We start from the raw sequence: 16,038 nt of genomic DNA on the forward strand, positions 1-16,038 counted from the left end.
AATAAGACGAGTTTAGATGGGTTTATTTCAGAAGGTGTTTGTGATTATAAGCTCCTTAGGGGCAGGGATAGCATCTACCAACTCTATCGTTCCCACCCAAGTGCTTGGTACAGTACTCTGCTTACAGTAAGAGCTCAATAAATATCACTGATCGCCTGCCATTTTAATCCTTCACCTAAATTCTATACTATTATAATGGCTACAAAGGAGAATTTCTTTTTCAAATAAACGTAACAACTAGAAGCCTTCCCTCACATTATAGATACGGAGATATGCGCTGCAGATGTTCAGTAAGATTTTATTTATATTTGTCTTCTGTAATTCTTGTCTTGAGGGAAGTTACCTATTAGTTCCCAGCAACAGCTATGAAATCCCTAGACCATGTGAGATCCTGGGTTCACGGTTTGGTAGCTCTGAGTCAGTCTTCAGTGATTCAGAGCTGGGTGAAAGTAATAGCTACCACTGGGTGGAAGGTTTCCTAAGGAGAGGTCTATGGATGAAGCCCCACTTGCCAATCAATCAATTAATGGTCTTTATTGATCACATTTCTTTTTTTGGAGTACTGTACTCAGCTCTTAGGAGAGTAAAATTCAATAAAGTTGGATGATCCCCTCTGCTCTCACGAAGATTACCATCTAACATTAAAATAGACAGGAATTAAAATAAATTACAGGTAAGGGAAGCAACTGCACTCATAGTTTCATTATGAGTCTGTAATCAGCCTGCAATTTCTGTTTAGAAACCTTCTCTTTCTTAAAGGATAGAAATGTGTTAGTTACCCTACCAAATCTTAATATATTTATTCTTGTATCTTCAGCAATGGTATTTATTGAGCATTTACAGTGTGCAGAGCACTGTACTAAGGGCTTGTCTTTGATTCTTCAAAGACAAGACGTTAAGTTGGAAAAGACTCAATATTATTGGGGGTATTTAGGGAGAAGGGAGATATAATCTGAAGGTTCTGAAAATAATACCAATTTTCATTGCATACAGAATGAAAAAGGTAAAGAACTACATTGCAAATCCATGAGGGCATGACATATTAAGGAGATGACTACAAGAGTAAGAAAACATGGCATTATAATCAAATCCAAACTTAGTGGCTGCTTTGTGGTTGTCAGACATACAAGGTCATTCGGTTTCTGTCATGAAGTAGATTTTGAGCAAAATGAGTGCACTTTAAGGTTAGAAAAAATATTTCCTATTTTACTTGGACTGGATGTGTGTGTGTGTGTGTGTGTGTGTGTGTGTGTGTGTGTGTTGACAGGAGGAAGCAGGGTTATATACTCACTTTAGAGGAAGCCTTGAATTTTAAGTCTGTGGAAGGTTTTGACCCACTAGGGTGTAATAGATGGGGAAGGTGGAACAAACACACACACACACACACACACACACACACAAATACACACACACACTGCAACCTAAATTTGCCTATTTGATAAAAAAGTAGGTTTTCCAAAGACAACCATTGATTGAATAACGATAAAGTACCTGTTAGGTACACTGATCTCTCTAAACACATATTCTAGAAAAACTGAGTTTGAATCACATCACAGTATATTCTACAATCTGCAGACATGAACTAGATATAGATTTACATTCCTGGATGCTTTCAGAGAAAGAGAAGCATACCACATATGAATAACACCAACTGCTACAGTTAGTACTAATAACATCAGTAATAATAGCTGTAAAACTTCTCATTTTTACAGTGCTTTCTATTTGAGGAATTCAAATAAAGGCAATTAATCCTTAATGGCTACAGGGAAAAAGACAAGAGGATATACCAGTTTTTATAAGGTGAAATTAGGGGGTTTTAAGGATACTGGTAATTTAGTACTAAATTTAGGACTTCTCCAGGATTCTCTCTGACTCATGTACATTCTCTGTTTCTGGTCCAAACACGTTTTTATGACTGTCGTCACCAAAGAGTCAGTGTAACTGAGAGGTAACAACCTGAATGCCTCATGCAGCAGGAACCAAATTGGACAGCACCAATCTGATTCCCACATCTCAGTTGTCAGAAGCAGTTGGAGGTGATGTCCTAAGTAGGAAAAAAGAAAAAAAGACAGTTCGATCTTCCATTACCAGGGTGAGTTTGTCAGTGTGGGCAAAAAGGAACACCTGCTTTGGCTCACAAACCTAAGGCTGCTTTAAAATTGACCTCAGTGAGAGGGAAATGGATCCCAGAGACTTTTTTCTTACTGTTCCATTTTGAGGCCATAATAAAGCTCAAAACATTGCATTGCTCTCCTGAACACTTGAGATACTCAATTTGTAGATTAAATCAATCAATCAATCAATCAATCAATCGTATTTATTGAGCGCTTACTATGTGCAGAGCACTGTACTAAGCGCTTGGGAAGTACAAATTGGCATCACATAGAGACAGTCCCTACCCAACAGTGGGCTCACAGTCTAAAAGGGGGAGACAGAGAACAGAACCAAACATACCAACAAAATAAAATAAGTAGGATAGAAATGTACAAGTAAAATAAATAAATAAATAGATAAATAGAGTAATAAATATGTACAACCATATATACATATATACAGGTGCTGTGGGGAAGGGAAGGAGGTAAGACGGGAGGATGGAGAGGGGGACGAGGGGGACGAGGGGGAGAGGAAAGAAGGGGCTCAGTCTGGGAAGGCCTCCTGGAGGAGGTGAGCTCTCAGCAGGGCCTAAATCCATCCAGCACTTAGAACAGTGCTTTGTACATAGTAAGCGCTTAATAAATGCCATCATTATTATTAAGATTGTGAGCCCCATGTGGGACAGGGACTGTGCCCAACCCAATCACCTTGTATCTATCAGTGCCTGGCACATCATAAATATTTAACAAATACCACTATTATTATTATTCATATTGGAAACTGGAGAAGCAGTCAGAAAAGGATCTGCATGGTTTGTGGAGAAATGAAACAAAAGGAGTCCTCACTGCCTCTTTAAACAAGAGCCGTGAGAGAAGGCAGAAGTGTTACACAGGCTCTCTTTAAACTGCAGCTCAATTTCGGGGACCGGGGATGGACAAAAATAAGACGACATAAGCAAATCTATATACTTCACTGGTTTAGCACTAGATTGTAAGCCTCTCTGGGCAAGGATCGTGATGACCAATTTTATTGAATTAAACTCTCCCAAGCACTTAGTACAGTGCTCTGCAAAAGTAAGTGCTCAATATATGCCACTGATTGATTTGTGGGGATAACACTTGAGCCTTTCCTTTCTACTGCAAAAGGGAGGGAATCCAAACTGAAGGATTCCACTGAGCTTTTAACTCTTCAGGCAGTATTCAATATACTTTTATCAGCCCCAGGAGTGTATGTTCAGGATGAAAGAGAAGCTAGGTCTTTTTGATACCTTTAACATCCCTTTTCACATGTTCTTTTGATGAGCTTTCGGTTAGTCAAAGTTAATTTTGGAGGAACAAAAATGAGAACAGGTAAGTTTATGGGAGACTCTTTTCACATCGAATTTTATGGACGAGTGGGATTTTCAGGACTACATACTAAGTGTGGAGACTGTTCCTGACTCATTAGGGAAAAAAAATCCTATGCATACTTGGGAGATTGCTATTTGGAAATGATTGACACAATCAGCTGCTGAGGTATACAATGCTAATGGACATTTATGTAAGTTTGAAACTATGCTGCACATTATTTGTACTAGTTTTAGCCATTTTGGAATTAGAGACGCCAAAGCACTGTAAGAAACCCTGAAACATCTGTTTCTGTTTCTTTTTTGTACTCCATGTTGAAAATGATTTATTCTAAGACCCTTTATTAAATATGTGTGTTACATGTATATATCTTGCTCAGCTCAGCTTTGAATAAAATGTTTCAACTGCAAATGATTTTTTTTTATCTGATGTCTATGTCTGAAAACCAAGGTTATTAATGCAAATGGTTAAACAATCTTTAACAGCTGCAGTGCTGGTCATTGCTGCTATCTGATCAGTGAATTCTCTTCTTTACAAATTCCACAGCACAGACATTCCTCCACCAGCTGACAGGAGATGAAATCTCAGCATCAGGCTTAAATTCCCAAGTGCCTGAAAAGTCAGATTTAAGTTTGTCTCTATCCTTTTGGCTCTGCCTGGCCTTCAAGCAATTTCAGATCTGCAGGCAGGCTCTCTTGCCTTCCTTTCTCTCATCTTTTGACTTTGCCTATTGGCTGGTCCCCCTTCCCCCGCCCTGTCTCCCTCCGAACCCCCATTATGTCTAAATCTTGTAAAACTCAGTAAGGGAAAAGACTAAGGAGTAAGAGCTAATTTTTTATGTGTTTTCCAGACTGATGGATTTTACTGTATAACCCAAGGGGGAAGAATCCACAATAATCATATAATCCACAGTATGAATAGGGAATAATTAGGCAATTCTCTCAAAAATGGGGTATTCTATACAAGTACAAGTAGGAGAAGTAATAGTAGTTATGATCGTAGTATCATTTACTGAGTATAATGCACTGGACTAAGGGCTTGAGAAAGTACATCAGAAGCAAGGATTTATTAATCTAAACTTCAGAGGAGAAAGAAGGAAAGAGAACCGAGAGCACAATTCTCTTGGCTCTGAATTTTCTCTATTTAAGGAGTCAGAAATAAAAATCTTCAGGTTTTTTCCCATATCAATGCAAGGACCCCAACCTCTGTGCATGAGGTAGATGACAACCCCTCAGCAGCCCATTCAATTAACACTAGCTGCAGCAGGAGAGAAAAAAGTCTGGGCTGGAAAATTTCAGTGGAGGGAGGATGTTCTAATCTGATTGGGATTTTTTTTTTGTAAGGATGCAGTGTATCCTTTGTATCTAAAACAATCTCCTTGGAGATGAGATACGGATTTAAAAAAGAGGGCTTTTCATTTTCTCCTACCGTAATTCCCTGAATTTGGAATTCTAACAAGAGAGAGCATAAATGGCACATGCTTTTCAATTTCCAGAAATGTTTGGATTAAGAAAAAATCTGCTCAGCCAAACATCATTGTTATCAAGAAAACATCATTAAACCTTAGCATTACTCAACGAGGGACACATTGTCCTATAACATTGAAAACTCAGACCTTGAAATCTCATCATCCAATGAGTCTAGTCTAGGGGGAAATCTCCCCCTTCTAGACGGTGAGCCTGTTGTTGGGTAGGGACTGTCTCTATATGTTGCCAACTTGTACTTCTCAAGCTCTTAGTACAGTGTTCTGCACACAGTAAGTGCTCAATAAACATGATTGAATGAATGAATCCAAGAAACTAAATCAGAGATCTGAAACTTTTCAGTACCTTCATTTTTGCTCTTGCTGTTAGGACTCCTAAATAGTAAAGTTGACTAAACTACAATTTGGCTCAATCATTTAAGACAGTCACAAGGCCACACGGTAAGAGAACCACAGATCAAGGATAACCCTCTTCTAGATGAAAACATTCTGTCTTGGAGGCATTTTAATTCTGAAGCTAGCACCCGGACTTTGTCTTTCCTATTGTTGGTACTTTGTGGCCACATCTAAGAGGAGCAAATAAGAACAATAGAGAATATTATTTAGGATGATCAAAGGTGCCACAAATAATACCAGCCACAAAGCTGGTTTAAAGATGTTCTGCCAAAAAAGGTTGTTCAAATGTTCAGGAAAAGCCAAAATGGAGGAAACAGAACATATATTATCCACATTTTCCTATGCCTTTTTAATGGTATTTTTTAATGCTGTTTGTCAAACACCGTTCTAAGCGATAAAATTAGATACAAATTAATTAGATCAGACACAGTCCCTGTCCCGCGTGGGGCTCATAGTCTATTGTCCCCAAGACTTATGGCAGACTTCTGCTAAAGTTTTCCAGGTATTCTGTTACTTTTGTCTTATCGACCCAAGCAATGCAGATCTTATATAACCAAAAATGGGATTACCAATAAGGTTGATACAGTTTAACTTCTTCTCCTTCTCTCTCCTCTCTGCTCCAATGCTTCGGGCCTGCTGCTGGAACTTCTCTAACTTCTAGAAGTGCTCTGTACTATGATAACAACAGACGGGCACGTTGCCAGAGTGATGAAATCTCCCAGACACACACACACACACTTTCTCTGAGAAGACTTATCCAGTGGTAATTCAAGTGGCAGTTTATTTAAGTGAAAACCAAAGTCCCGTTTTGGGGATGAAATTGGAAAGACCCATTTTCTAGGAATAACTGCCGCCCTTGGAATCCATAGACAATTGCAGAATGTGAACGATGGCTACAATTCGTTCTTCAATTCAAATGGAAAATGGGTCCATAAGAATGCATAATTAAGTAGTTTGAGTACTTAGAGCTAAAAGCACATCTAACATAGCACTGCTGAGACAGAAGGGCTGCGTGTGTATTTTAGCTATCGATATAATCTATTCTCAAGGGAGAGATACCTGTAGGGAGAGAGAAAAACTTGGCTACTGCAAATACAATGGAAAAGCTGTGATTGTGCAGTCGTGACAAACTGCAGAACAATCAAACAAAAAATGCAGGATTCAGTCCACTACATACCTTATTGCACTTGCAGACAAGTGGCCATAAGAGCCACTGGCTGAGGAGCTGCTACGAGAATTATTAAGAATTGTGACCAAGGAGTTGGGAGATGTTCGAATCATGGTCTGGAGGTCAAAACTATGATCCGATAGCGGTGATATGGACAGCGTCCGTTTCCGGCTGGGCCTAGCTGACAACCTTGGGCTGGGAAATCTGGTGCCTGTTATGTGAACAAAACAAAACAAAAAATCCAATTACCTAGGATTGTGCTCCGGACCCGCTTTTTCATTACTACTGCCACGTGCACACTGGCTGAAAAACGCCTCTCTTCCTTTCTGTGATCTACTAGCTCCAATTGAGGAAAATTAGGGAGAAATATTTATCTTCCAGGGGCTTACCTCAGGGGAGCTCTGTTTATTAATGTGCAAGCAAAATGATAAATTGCTAAACAAAAGGGAGAGACTTTTATGTGTTATCCTTCTCATTTCTGGTGATTTATGAATGTGATGGCAGCTTAGACATTCACATCATTAATCCCACCACAAGCAATGAGACAAGTGGTTCAAAGCAGAGATACACAACAAGCTCAGGTCCCCACCTTTCCAACGCAATGAGCTGAAAATAGACTTCTAAAATACCTTATTTATACTGGAATGCTTCATCTCTTCATATTTTTAATTACCCATGACACCCCCAAAATAGAATGAAGCGATTTTAAGAACCTGATCGATAGAAGAAAGACATCTAAATTGACGGCCTGAGACGTGACAAATATTCATAATCTTGAATGGTATTTCTGTTTCCACATTTCTCAAATGGGGGGTTGAAGGGAGAGAAACTGGAAACGACTATATAGAGTTGGCTTTTAGACTGTTTCTACACTGGGACATACATTACTCACCAATTAGGGTTTTACTAGTAAAAGTAGTAATAGCACTGTACCTACTATGTATAAAGTTCTGTACTAAGTGCTGGGCACAAAAAAATTACAGGTGAGAGTTAAGCAAGGTCCCTGGTCCTCAAGGGGCTTGAGAAGGGGAAAGAGAGAGGATTAGCGAATGATGCCTCAGGAAAAATGAATCCATAAAAATATAAAAACAATATAAAAGACAAAGACAATGATAAACAATGAGAATTATTATCAGCAAGGCCTAGTGGAAAGAGCATGGACCTGGAGTTAGGAGACCTGGGTCCAAATCCCAGCTCTGCCACTTGCCTGCTATATGACCTTGCTCAAACCACTTCACTTCTCTGTGCCTCAGTTTCCTCATTTGTAAAATGGGAATTAAATACAAGTTCTCCCCCCCTCTTAGACTGTGAGGCCCACGTGAGACAGGGACTGTGTTTGACCTGATTATGCTATCTACCCCAGTGGTTAGGACAGTGGCATGTAGTAAGCGCTTAGCAAGGACCGCAGTTATTTTTATTAAACTAAATTCTGACATTGACATTCATCAGGGTCTTGAATCTGAAGGATCACTCCAGCACTGCATTTCTAATACTAACTGTGGTATTTGTTAAGCATTTACTTTGTCCTAAGCACTGGGGTAGATACATAGTGATCAGTGTAGATGTAGTCCCTGTCCCACCAAAGCTTACAGTCAAAGAACGAGGGAGAATAGTATTCTCACAGAGAGAATATAGTCTGTAACAGGTACAGACTTGAGCACTTTGGAACTGCATAATGAAAGATGTAAATATATATTACCCTCCTCTATATAATTGCCTGAAGGCTCCCCTTGTCTGTAAACCCTGGTGATGACTGTAAATGTGTCACTGCAGGGCAAAGAAGGGTTAGGGAGAGGACAGGGAGCAGCTATTCCCTCAGCCCCCAACTCAGTCTCTCCCCTCAGCCCCCTCTTCAGCCCCTCACCCCCAGCTTCCTTCTCAGGTGCATGGTTTCAGTATTAGAATCAAAAGTCTTTATGGATTATCCTTGCAAGGACTAGGCAATATCTTGCTAAAGGGGATGAAAGGAAACATAAATTGATTCATACACCAGAGTTCAGAGAAAATAAGATCAATCAATCAATGAATTTTTTGAGCCCTTCCTGCTTGCAGAGCTCTGTCAATCAATCAATCAATCGTATTTATTGAGCACTTACTGTGTGCAGAGCACTGTACTAAGCGCTTGGGAAGTACTAAGCACTTGGGGGCATACGGTAGAGTTGTTAGACATGAACCCTCTCTTCAGGGGCTATAAGAGACACCCTGAGGTGAGAAAACAAATACTGAAAAATGAAGGCTGATGTGACGGGAAGGTAGAGAGATTATTATTATTATTAAAGAGAACGAATGTGGAATTTGTTAAGCACTTACTATGTGCCAGGCACTTTAAGCTCTGCAGTGAACACAAGCACTTCAGGTTGGACACAGTCCTTTTCCCATGTGGGGCTCACAGTCTCAATCCCCATTTTACAGATGAGGTAACTGAGGCTCAGACAAGTGAAGTGACTTGCCCAAAGCCAAACGGCAGAGAAGTGGCAGAGCTGGAATTAGAACCCATGAAATTCTGACTCCCAAGCTCGTGCTTTATCCACTGTGCAATGCTGCTTCTCGAAGTTAGATTGGAGAATGCGGGCATCAATCCCGCTACCTCTCGCATGCTAAGCAAGCACTCTACCATTTGAGCTGCAGGAGAGGACTGTTGTGTGAGGAGAAGGACATGGCTTGGACAACCTGAGTGGGACAGGTATTTTAGAAAGCTGGGGAAGGCCAAAGTCATAAGCACTATCATTAGGGTCACCTCTGAAGCCAGTGGTCAGCTCTACAGGGATGCATGCATACATGTCATATGTACTGTCTGTCATCTGGGTCACACTATGTATGCAAGTCATGAATTTGGCACAACTCCATGACTGATATATTACTGCAAAAAAAAAAACCACACTAGTATTCCCAGTTTCTAAGCACCTATGACAGTTTAAGTCAACTTTTCTATTTTGCCATGGCATCTGCTTCAAACATTTCCACTTCTACTTAGTGTGAGATGCTTATCTCCTCAGCCTTCCAATGAAGAAATAAACCTGAGTTGCTTTCTAATGTGTCAGCCAACCAAAACTGCAAGGTCAGGGTTATTAAGAAGTTCTTCCCTCTCCTATTCTCTAAATAGCCACCAGTTTCTGAGTGGATAACTAATCTCGCTGAATGAGTGTGGCCCAGATAGGGTATGAGAAGTGCCAGTCATTCAATCAACAGTATTTACTGTACCTTAGGTTGCTGTAATTTTGTGGCAGGATGGAGTTAAAAATTAAGATCAGACTGACTAAAATCAGAGGAACACATTCTTAAATTCTTCAATGTGCAAAAGATCTCTTTATAATTTCTCATGGCTGGAGAAGCACCTATGGTTTAGATTTCCAGTAAGAAAAACCCTCCTCCGTATTTAGAAATGGTGAGAGAAGGTGTTTCCCGTCCGTTTTAAGTTCTTTGCTGGGGAACCCAGGCCACCTCAGCAGGCCAGTCAAAGATGCTGGAATCACAGATCCTATTTAATATTACCACAAGATGTGTGAAAAATTGGATGTTTCACTTTGGTCTTGTCGAAAGGCTTTCCTTGCCTTAGTACCTCATTTCTCTATCTTGTTTACCCTTCCTTCTGCATCATACTTGGTTTGTACCCCTTAAGCACTTTGATACTTACCCCACCCTCACAGTACTCATTTGTATATCCTTATACACCACTGCTTCCCTTACCTGTAATTTATTTTAATGCCTGTATTCCCCAGTAGAATATAAACTCCTTAAAGATAGGGGTAATATCTCTCAGTTCTACTGTATTGTCCTCTTCCAAGTGCTTAGTACAGATCTCTGCATATGGTAAATGTTTATTAATAATAATAATGGCATTGTGTTAAGCACTTACTATGTGCAAAGCACTATTCTAAGCATCGGGGAGGTTACAAGGTGATCAGGCTGTCCCACAGGGGCCTCACAGTTTTAATCCCCATTTTACAGATGAGGTAACTGAGGCACAGAGAAGTTAAGTGACTTGCCCAGAGTCACACAGCTGATGGTTGGTGGAGCCGGGATTTGAACCCATGACCTCTGACTTCAAAGCCCGTGCTCTTTCCACTGAGTCACGCTGCTTCTACAAGCTTCTACAAGTATTAATAAATACTACTGATTGATTCATTGGTTGATCTTGCTGCTCCCTGTTCAACGGAAGCATGGGCTTTCTTACAGTTAAAAATAAAAGAGACCTGCATTTTGGCTTCCACTAATTGTTTTGTTTCTCTGTTTTAAGTTGAAATTCTGACAAAGAAAGGATTTTATTTCGTCGTGATGAATGATAGGACATTCAGTTTCCTACTTCATGACAATTAATTTACTGTGTACTCAGACAACAGAAGATACTTTTAATTAGTTTTTACAAAGAAAAGGATAACTTGGGCTTCTATTTAGATAAAAGGAGTTGTTGCCTGACTAAACATATTCTCATCAAAGAAGGAAGGTGACACAGGCTGACCTTCCAAGCAGGCTCCCTTATTTTAATTCTCTATTTACTGTCTAAAAATAATTCATTTGCATTAGAACAACTCATTTTTTCCTCATAATGCTGAAATGATTCCTAATTGAAAAGTTGCGGTTATAATGAATCTGAAATATAAGAGCTATACAGTTAGAAAAAAAAAATGTCACACAACAAGGAAGCTTTAGCAAACAAAATCTGCATATCAAATCTGCCCTGGGAAGATAGGTGGGAGCTATGCTCCTAGCTGAGATAGTATATTTCAGATGATCTTTTTTTCTCCCTTATGGTGGGTGTCTTCATCAGATACTTAGGAACCTTGGCAGTGTATTCACAGTAAATAAATTGAAATAAACTGAGAAATCTCTGATGCCCCGAAGGATAATATTCTTTGATCTTAGTGTATCTGTGCTCTAAATCAATGGCCCAAAGGTACCATTAGGAGCTGAGGCCAATGCTGCAAAGAGTGACTCAAAATCAGGAGCCTGGCAACACAGCCAACAGACACAAAATAAGCATTTCAGACTTGGTGCATACTTTCTTCCAGAGACGCCTTATCTAGAGTTTGTAAAAGTGACTGCTTTTCCTCATCTAGTCAACAACCCTAGAAGGTTTGAATGAATCCTCCTCCGAGAAAAGGTGCCAACCTAACAATGATGACTGTTCAAAGTGCTTTGGAGTCCACTCCAATTTCATTAATGGTTTGAGTCTCTGTTTGAGCAGAACTAGGGGTCTAAATCATATCAATCAATGATATTTATTGAGTACTTACTACTCAACTCTACCAAGGAATTGGGAGACTACAATAGCACGATCCCTGCACACAAGGAATTTGTAATCTAGTGGTGCTTACAGTCTTGCCTCACATTGGTTGAGCTCCATCTCTAGAAGTAAACATGTTTCTGCCTAAAAATGTAAGTGACTTGCTCAAGATCATACAGCAGACAAGTGGCAGAGCTGGGATTAGAACCCAGGTCCCTCTGACTTTCAGGCCCAATACTCTATCCGCTAGAGTTGAAGTTTCAGAGGACTGAAAGCTCATAAGTGACAAACAAGAAATGGATTGTACATTAACAAGAAGCAGTATGGCCTAGAGGGAAAAGCCCAGGCCTGGGAATCGGAGGACCTGGTTTCTAATCCTGGCTCTGCCATTTGTCTGCTGTGTGACTTTGGATGAGTCACTTACCTCTCTGTGCCTCAGTTATCTCATCTGTAAAATGGGGATTAAGACTTTGAGCCTCACGTGGGACAAGGACTGTGTCCAGTCTGATTACCTTGCATCTATTCCAGTGCTTAATACAGCGCCTGACTCACAGTAAGCACTGAAATACCTTGAGAAGCAGTGAAGCCTAGTAGAAAGAGCATGACCCTCAGCGTCAGAGGTCCTGGCTTCTAATCCCGGCTCTGCCAGTTATTTACTGGGTTCCTTAGGCAAGTCAATTAACTTCTCTGTGCCTCAGTTTACTCAAATGTAAAGTGCGGATTAAATACTTGTTCTCTCTCCTACTTAGATTGTGAGTGCCGGGCTGGATAGGGACTTTGTCTGACCTAATTAACTGGTACCTATCCCAGTGCTTAGAACAGTGTTTACCACATAGTAAGCGCTTAACAATACCATGAAACAAACAAATAAAAACATAAAATGGGGGTAACCCGTGGGATGCACCAGCCTAGAGCCTCTCATCTGTCTCTCTTCTTTCTTGATTCAGTACTGATTTTGGCCCTGTGGCAAATGGATGGAAGCACCCTAGGCTGCCTCTGGTCCAGTGCTGCATCACTTACTTTCCATGGCGTGAAGGTATTCCATGTGGAGAGCCCCGGCACCTGCTGTGGCGGCGGAAGGGATGATGTCCGCATAGGGGCTGCGCTGTCCTGCCAGAAGAGCCATCTGGTGATAATAGTCTGCTGGGCTGACTCCAGCATGTGGTGCTTAAAAGGGACAATAGAGAAAGTACAATCGGTTATTCCGTCTTCAGTCAATTGCATTAACTGAACACTTTTCTCTGCACAGAGCACTTAATGGAACACGTGGGAAAGTACAACAGAGATCGTAGATCGCGCCATGATCCCTACCCTCACAGAACTTACAGTCTGGTGACTGTGATGGATGCTAAAATAAATTATAGGTAGGGAGAAGCAACGGAGTTTAAAGATAAGCATTACAAAGCATGGTGATGGGGAGGATGAGTACCCCGAATGCTTAGGTGACATGGAAGCAGAGAAGCAGCATGGCTCAGTGGAAAGAGCACAGGCTTTGGAGTCAGAGGTCATGGGTTCAATTCCCAGCTCTGCCAATTGTCAGCTGTGTGACTTTGGGAAAGTCACTTAACTTCTCTGTGCCTCAGTTACCTCATTTGCAAAATGGGGATGAAGATTATGAGCCCCCGTGGGACAATCTAATCACCTTGTAACCTCCCCAGTGCTTAGAACTGTGCTTTGCACATAGTAAGCGCTTAACAAATGCCATCATCACCATGGAAGTGCTGGAATGGCAGTAGGGAAGAAATTTACTTTGAGAAGGGCTTAGAAGATGGGAGAAAAGTGGTTTGCTGGATGTGAAGGGGAAGGGGGATTCAGGCAGAAGGGAGGATGTGAGCAAGAGGTCAATGGTGAGAGAGATGAGAAGGCACAATGAGCAGGGCTGTAGCGGGTGGTGAATGAATATAAACAAGTAAAAGGGGAAGAAATCTGACTGAGTGCTCTTTTACAGGTCATGATTTCCCCTTGATGTGGAGAGGCATGGTTAAACTTTGAAGAGTTTTGAGACGTGCGGAGAAGTTCGTCGAGCTCTGTTCTAACGGAAACAAATGAAAAGAAATAAAGCTCGTTGTGGACAGGGACTATGTCTATATCGTTGTATTGTATTCTCCCAAGTGCTTAGTACAGTGCTCTGCACACAGTAAGTGCTCAATAAATACGATTGATTAAATAAAAGAAGGCTCACTCTCGGGATTTCTCAAAGCCCATCACCCTGACAACCAAAGAAAAGCAGTTGTGTTTCTGATGCTGGCTGTTGTCTTGAAGTAATCCTCTTGCCCAGTTTGGTCAAAGCTAATGCAGTTCATGGTCCCTCTCAAATATTGGAGAGGGACTGTTATTCGGTTGTTACTTTGGTCTCAGAGCCACCTGGATGTCTTACCACGGTGCAGGTTTGCTGACTATAACTCTACTGATGGTAGAATTAGAAAAACACTGAGGCATAAACCCGAATGATGAACATATTTGAAGACTTTGCCTTAGTAATCTGTTTCTAATCTTTTGAATACTAATACTCTGGATCTATTACTTGCTTGTTATGTGACATTGGGCAAGTCACTTAACTTCTCTGTGCCTCAGTTTCCTCATCTGTAAAACAGGAATTCAATATCATGCTCCTCATGTGTCTGGCCTGATTAGCTTGTATCTACCCCAGCACTTAGAATGGTGGTTGACCCATGGTAAGTGCTTAACAAATACCATAAAAAATATTGACGACACCAAACCCATCCTTCTAATTTAAAAAGAGATCTGAAAGGTCTCTACAGGGATTGTCTATAATACTTTTCTGTTTACAGAACAACATGACAGTGATGAAAGTAACTTCCTAGAGTCAGCCCTCCCCAATCCATAACTAGATGATTTGCAAAAACAGCAATAGGAAATACTTGGAGAAATATCAGAGACACAGAAATCTCAGAAACATCAGGTTCCAAAAATAGCTGAGACCATTTATAGCCAATTTAAGCTCAATTCTAAAATCAATGGAATCTACTCTGAGCCACCATTACCTTCTTTAGTAGGTAATACTAAAGTAGGAACATATGTTTGCCAAATAAGGGAAAATAGCTCATTACATCAGGTCTCTGAATTTAAAGGTTCTTATGGTACTAGACAATCTTAGTGCCTGTCCAGACACACTTAAAATACTTTCTGAGTTTCCTGACATAAGTGTTTGGGTTAACTAACAGTAACACTGGCTGCTTGGTTTAAAAGAAAAAGCAGATTTCTAAGGGTATGTGGTTAGGGCATTAAGATAAACTATATTTTTATGTTGTATGATTTGAATGGATTTACTAACCCCATCCCTCTCTCTCTCCATTATTAGAGAGAGAGAGACTTATCTAAACCTATCGCACATGGGGCTCGCAGCCGAAGTAGGAGGGAGAACAGGTATTTAATCCCCATTTTATTGTTGAGGAAACTAAGGCACAGATAAATTAAGTGACTTACCCAAGGTCACACAGTAAGCAGTTGGCATAGCAGGGATTAGAATCCAACTCCCAGGCCCATGCCTTTCCATTAGGCCATGCTAATTCTCATACAATTGGCGCGATGACCGCAACTTCAGAATTTTGTTCCACTCTCAAAGTACCTAAATGGTAGTACTAGCGTGGCTCAGTGGAAAGAGCATGGGCTTTGGAGTCAGAGGTCATGGGTTCGAATCCATGCTCCACCACATGTCTGCTGTGTGACCTTGTGCAAGTCACTTAACTTCTCTGAGCCTCAGTTACCTCATCTGTAAAATGGGGATTAAGACTGTGAGCCCCACCTGGGACAACCAGATCACCTTGTATCCCCCAGTGCTTAGAACAGTGCTTTGCACATAGTAAGCTCTTAATAAATGTCATTATTATTATTATTACCAACCTGGACTGTTGTGCCCAACCTAGTTCTCTTGAATCTACCCCAGTGCTTAGAACAGTGCTTGGCACATAGTAAGTGCTGAAAAAATACCATTATTATTATTATTGCCATCAGCTGGAGTGGAGGGAGAGGACCTCAGGCTCAGTAGCAATGTTGGAAGCCTGGCAGCAGGAAGTTGGAAGAAGAGAAAGAGGAGGACTTTTCCCACTTTAACATCATGATCAACGGAGGTTATCACCTTCAAAACTGAAGCCAACCCAACCACAGATAAGCTACTTATCTGGAGCCATGAGTGGGATTTTCTGGCCCAGTCAGAGTTGCAAGTTTCCAGCTGAACCAGAAACAACCATTCATGGACATTCCTCGGTAGCTACTAGTTCCATCAGGAGGGCTTCTAAGGTCTCCTCTACCATTACCCAGGAGAAAAGGGTGCAACCCAGGATGAATCGATCCATTCAGGCCCGTG

At 40.9% G+C, this 16,038-nt stretch overlaps 1 protein-coding gene across 1 annotated transcript in view; it reads right to left on the reverse strand.

Moving 5' to 3' along the window:
* The window catches only part of GLI3 (GLI family zinc finger 3), a 233,771-nt gene that overhangs the window by 58,240 nt on the left and 159,493 nt on the right, over positions 1-16,038 (reverse strand). The window contains exons 7-8 of the mRNA XM_038760678.1: positions 12,732-12,878; positions 6,497-6,698 (exon numbers count right to left, since the gene is read on the reverse strand). Of these exons, the coding sequence (XP_038616606.1) occupies positions 6,497-6,698; positions 12,732-12,878 (349 nt within the window). The remainder of the gene's footprint in view (positions 1-6,496; positions 6,699-12,731; positions 12,879-16,038) is intronic.

The sequence above is a fragment of the Tachyglossus aculeatus genome, chromosome 18 (assembly GCF_015852505.1).
Source record: "Tachyglossus aculeatus isolate mTacAcu1 chromosome 18, mTacAcu1.pri, whole genome shotgun sequence".
Taxonomy (NCBI): domain Eukaryota; kingdom Metazoa; phylum Chordata; class Mammalia; order Monotremata; family Tachyglossidae; genus Tachyglossus; species Tachyglossus aculeatus.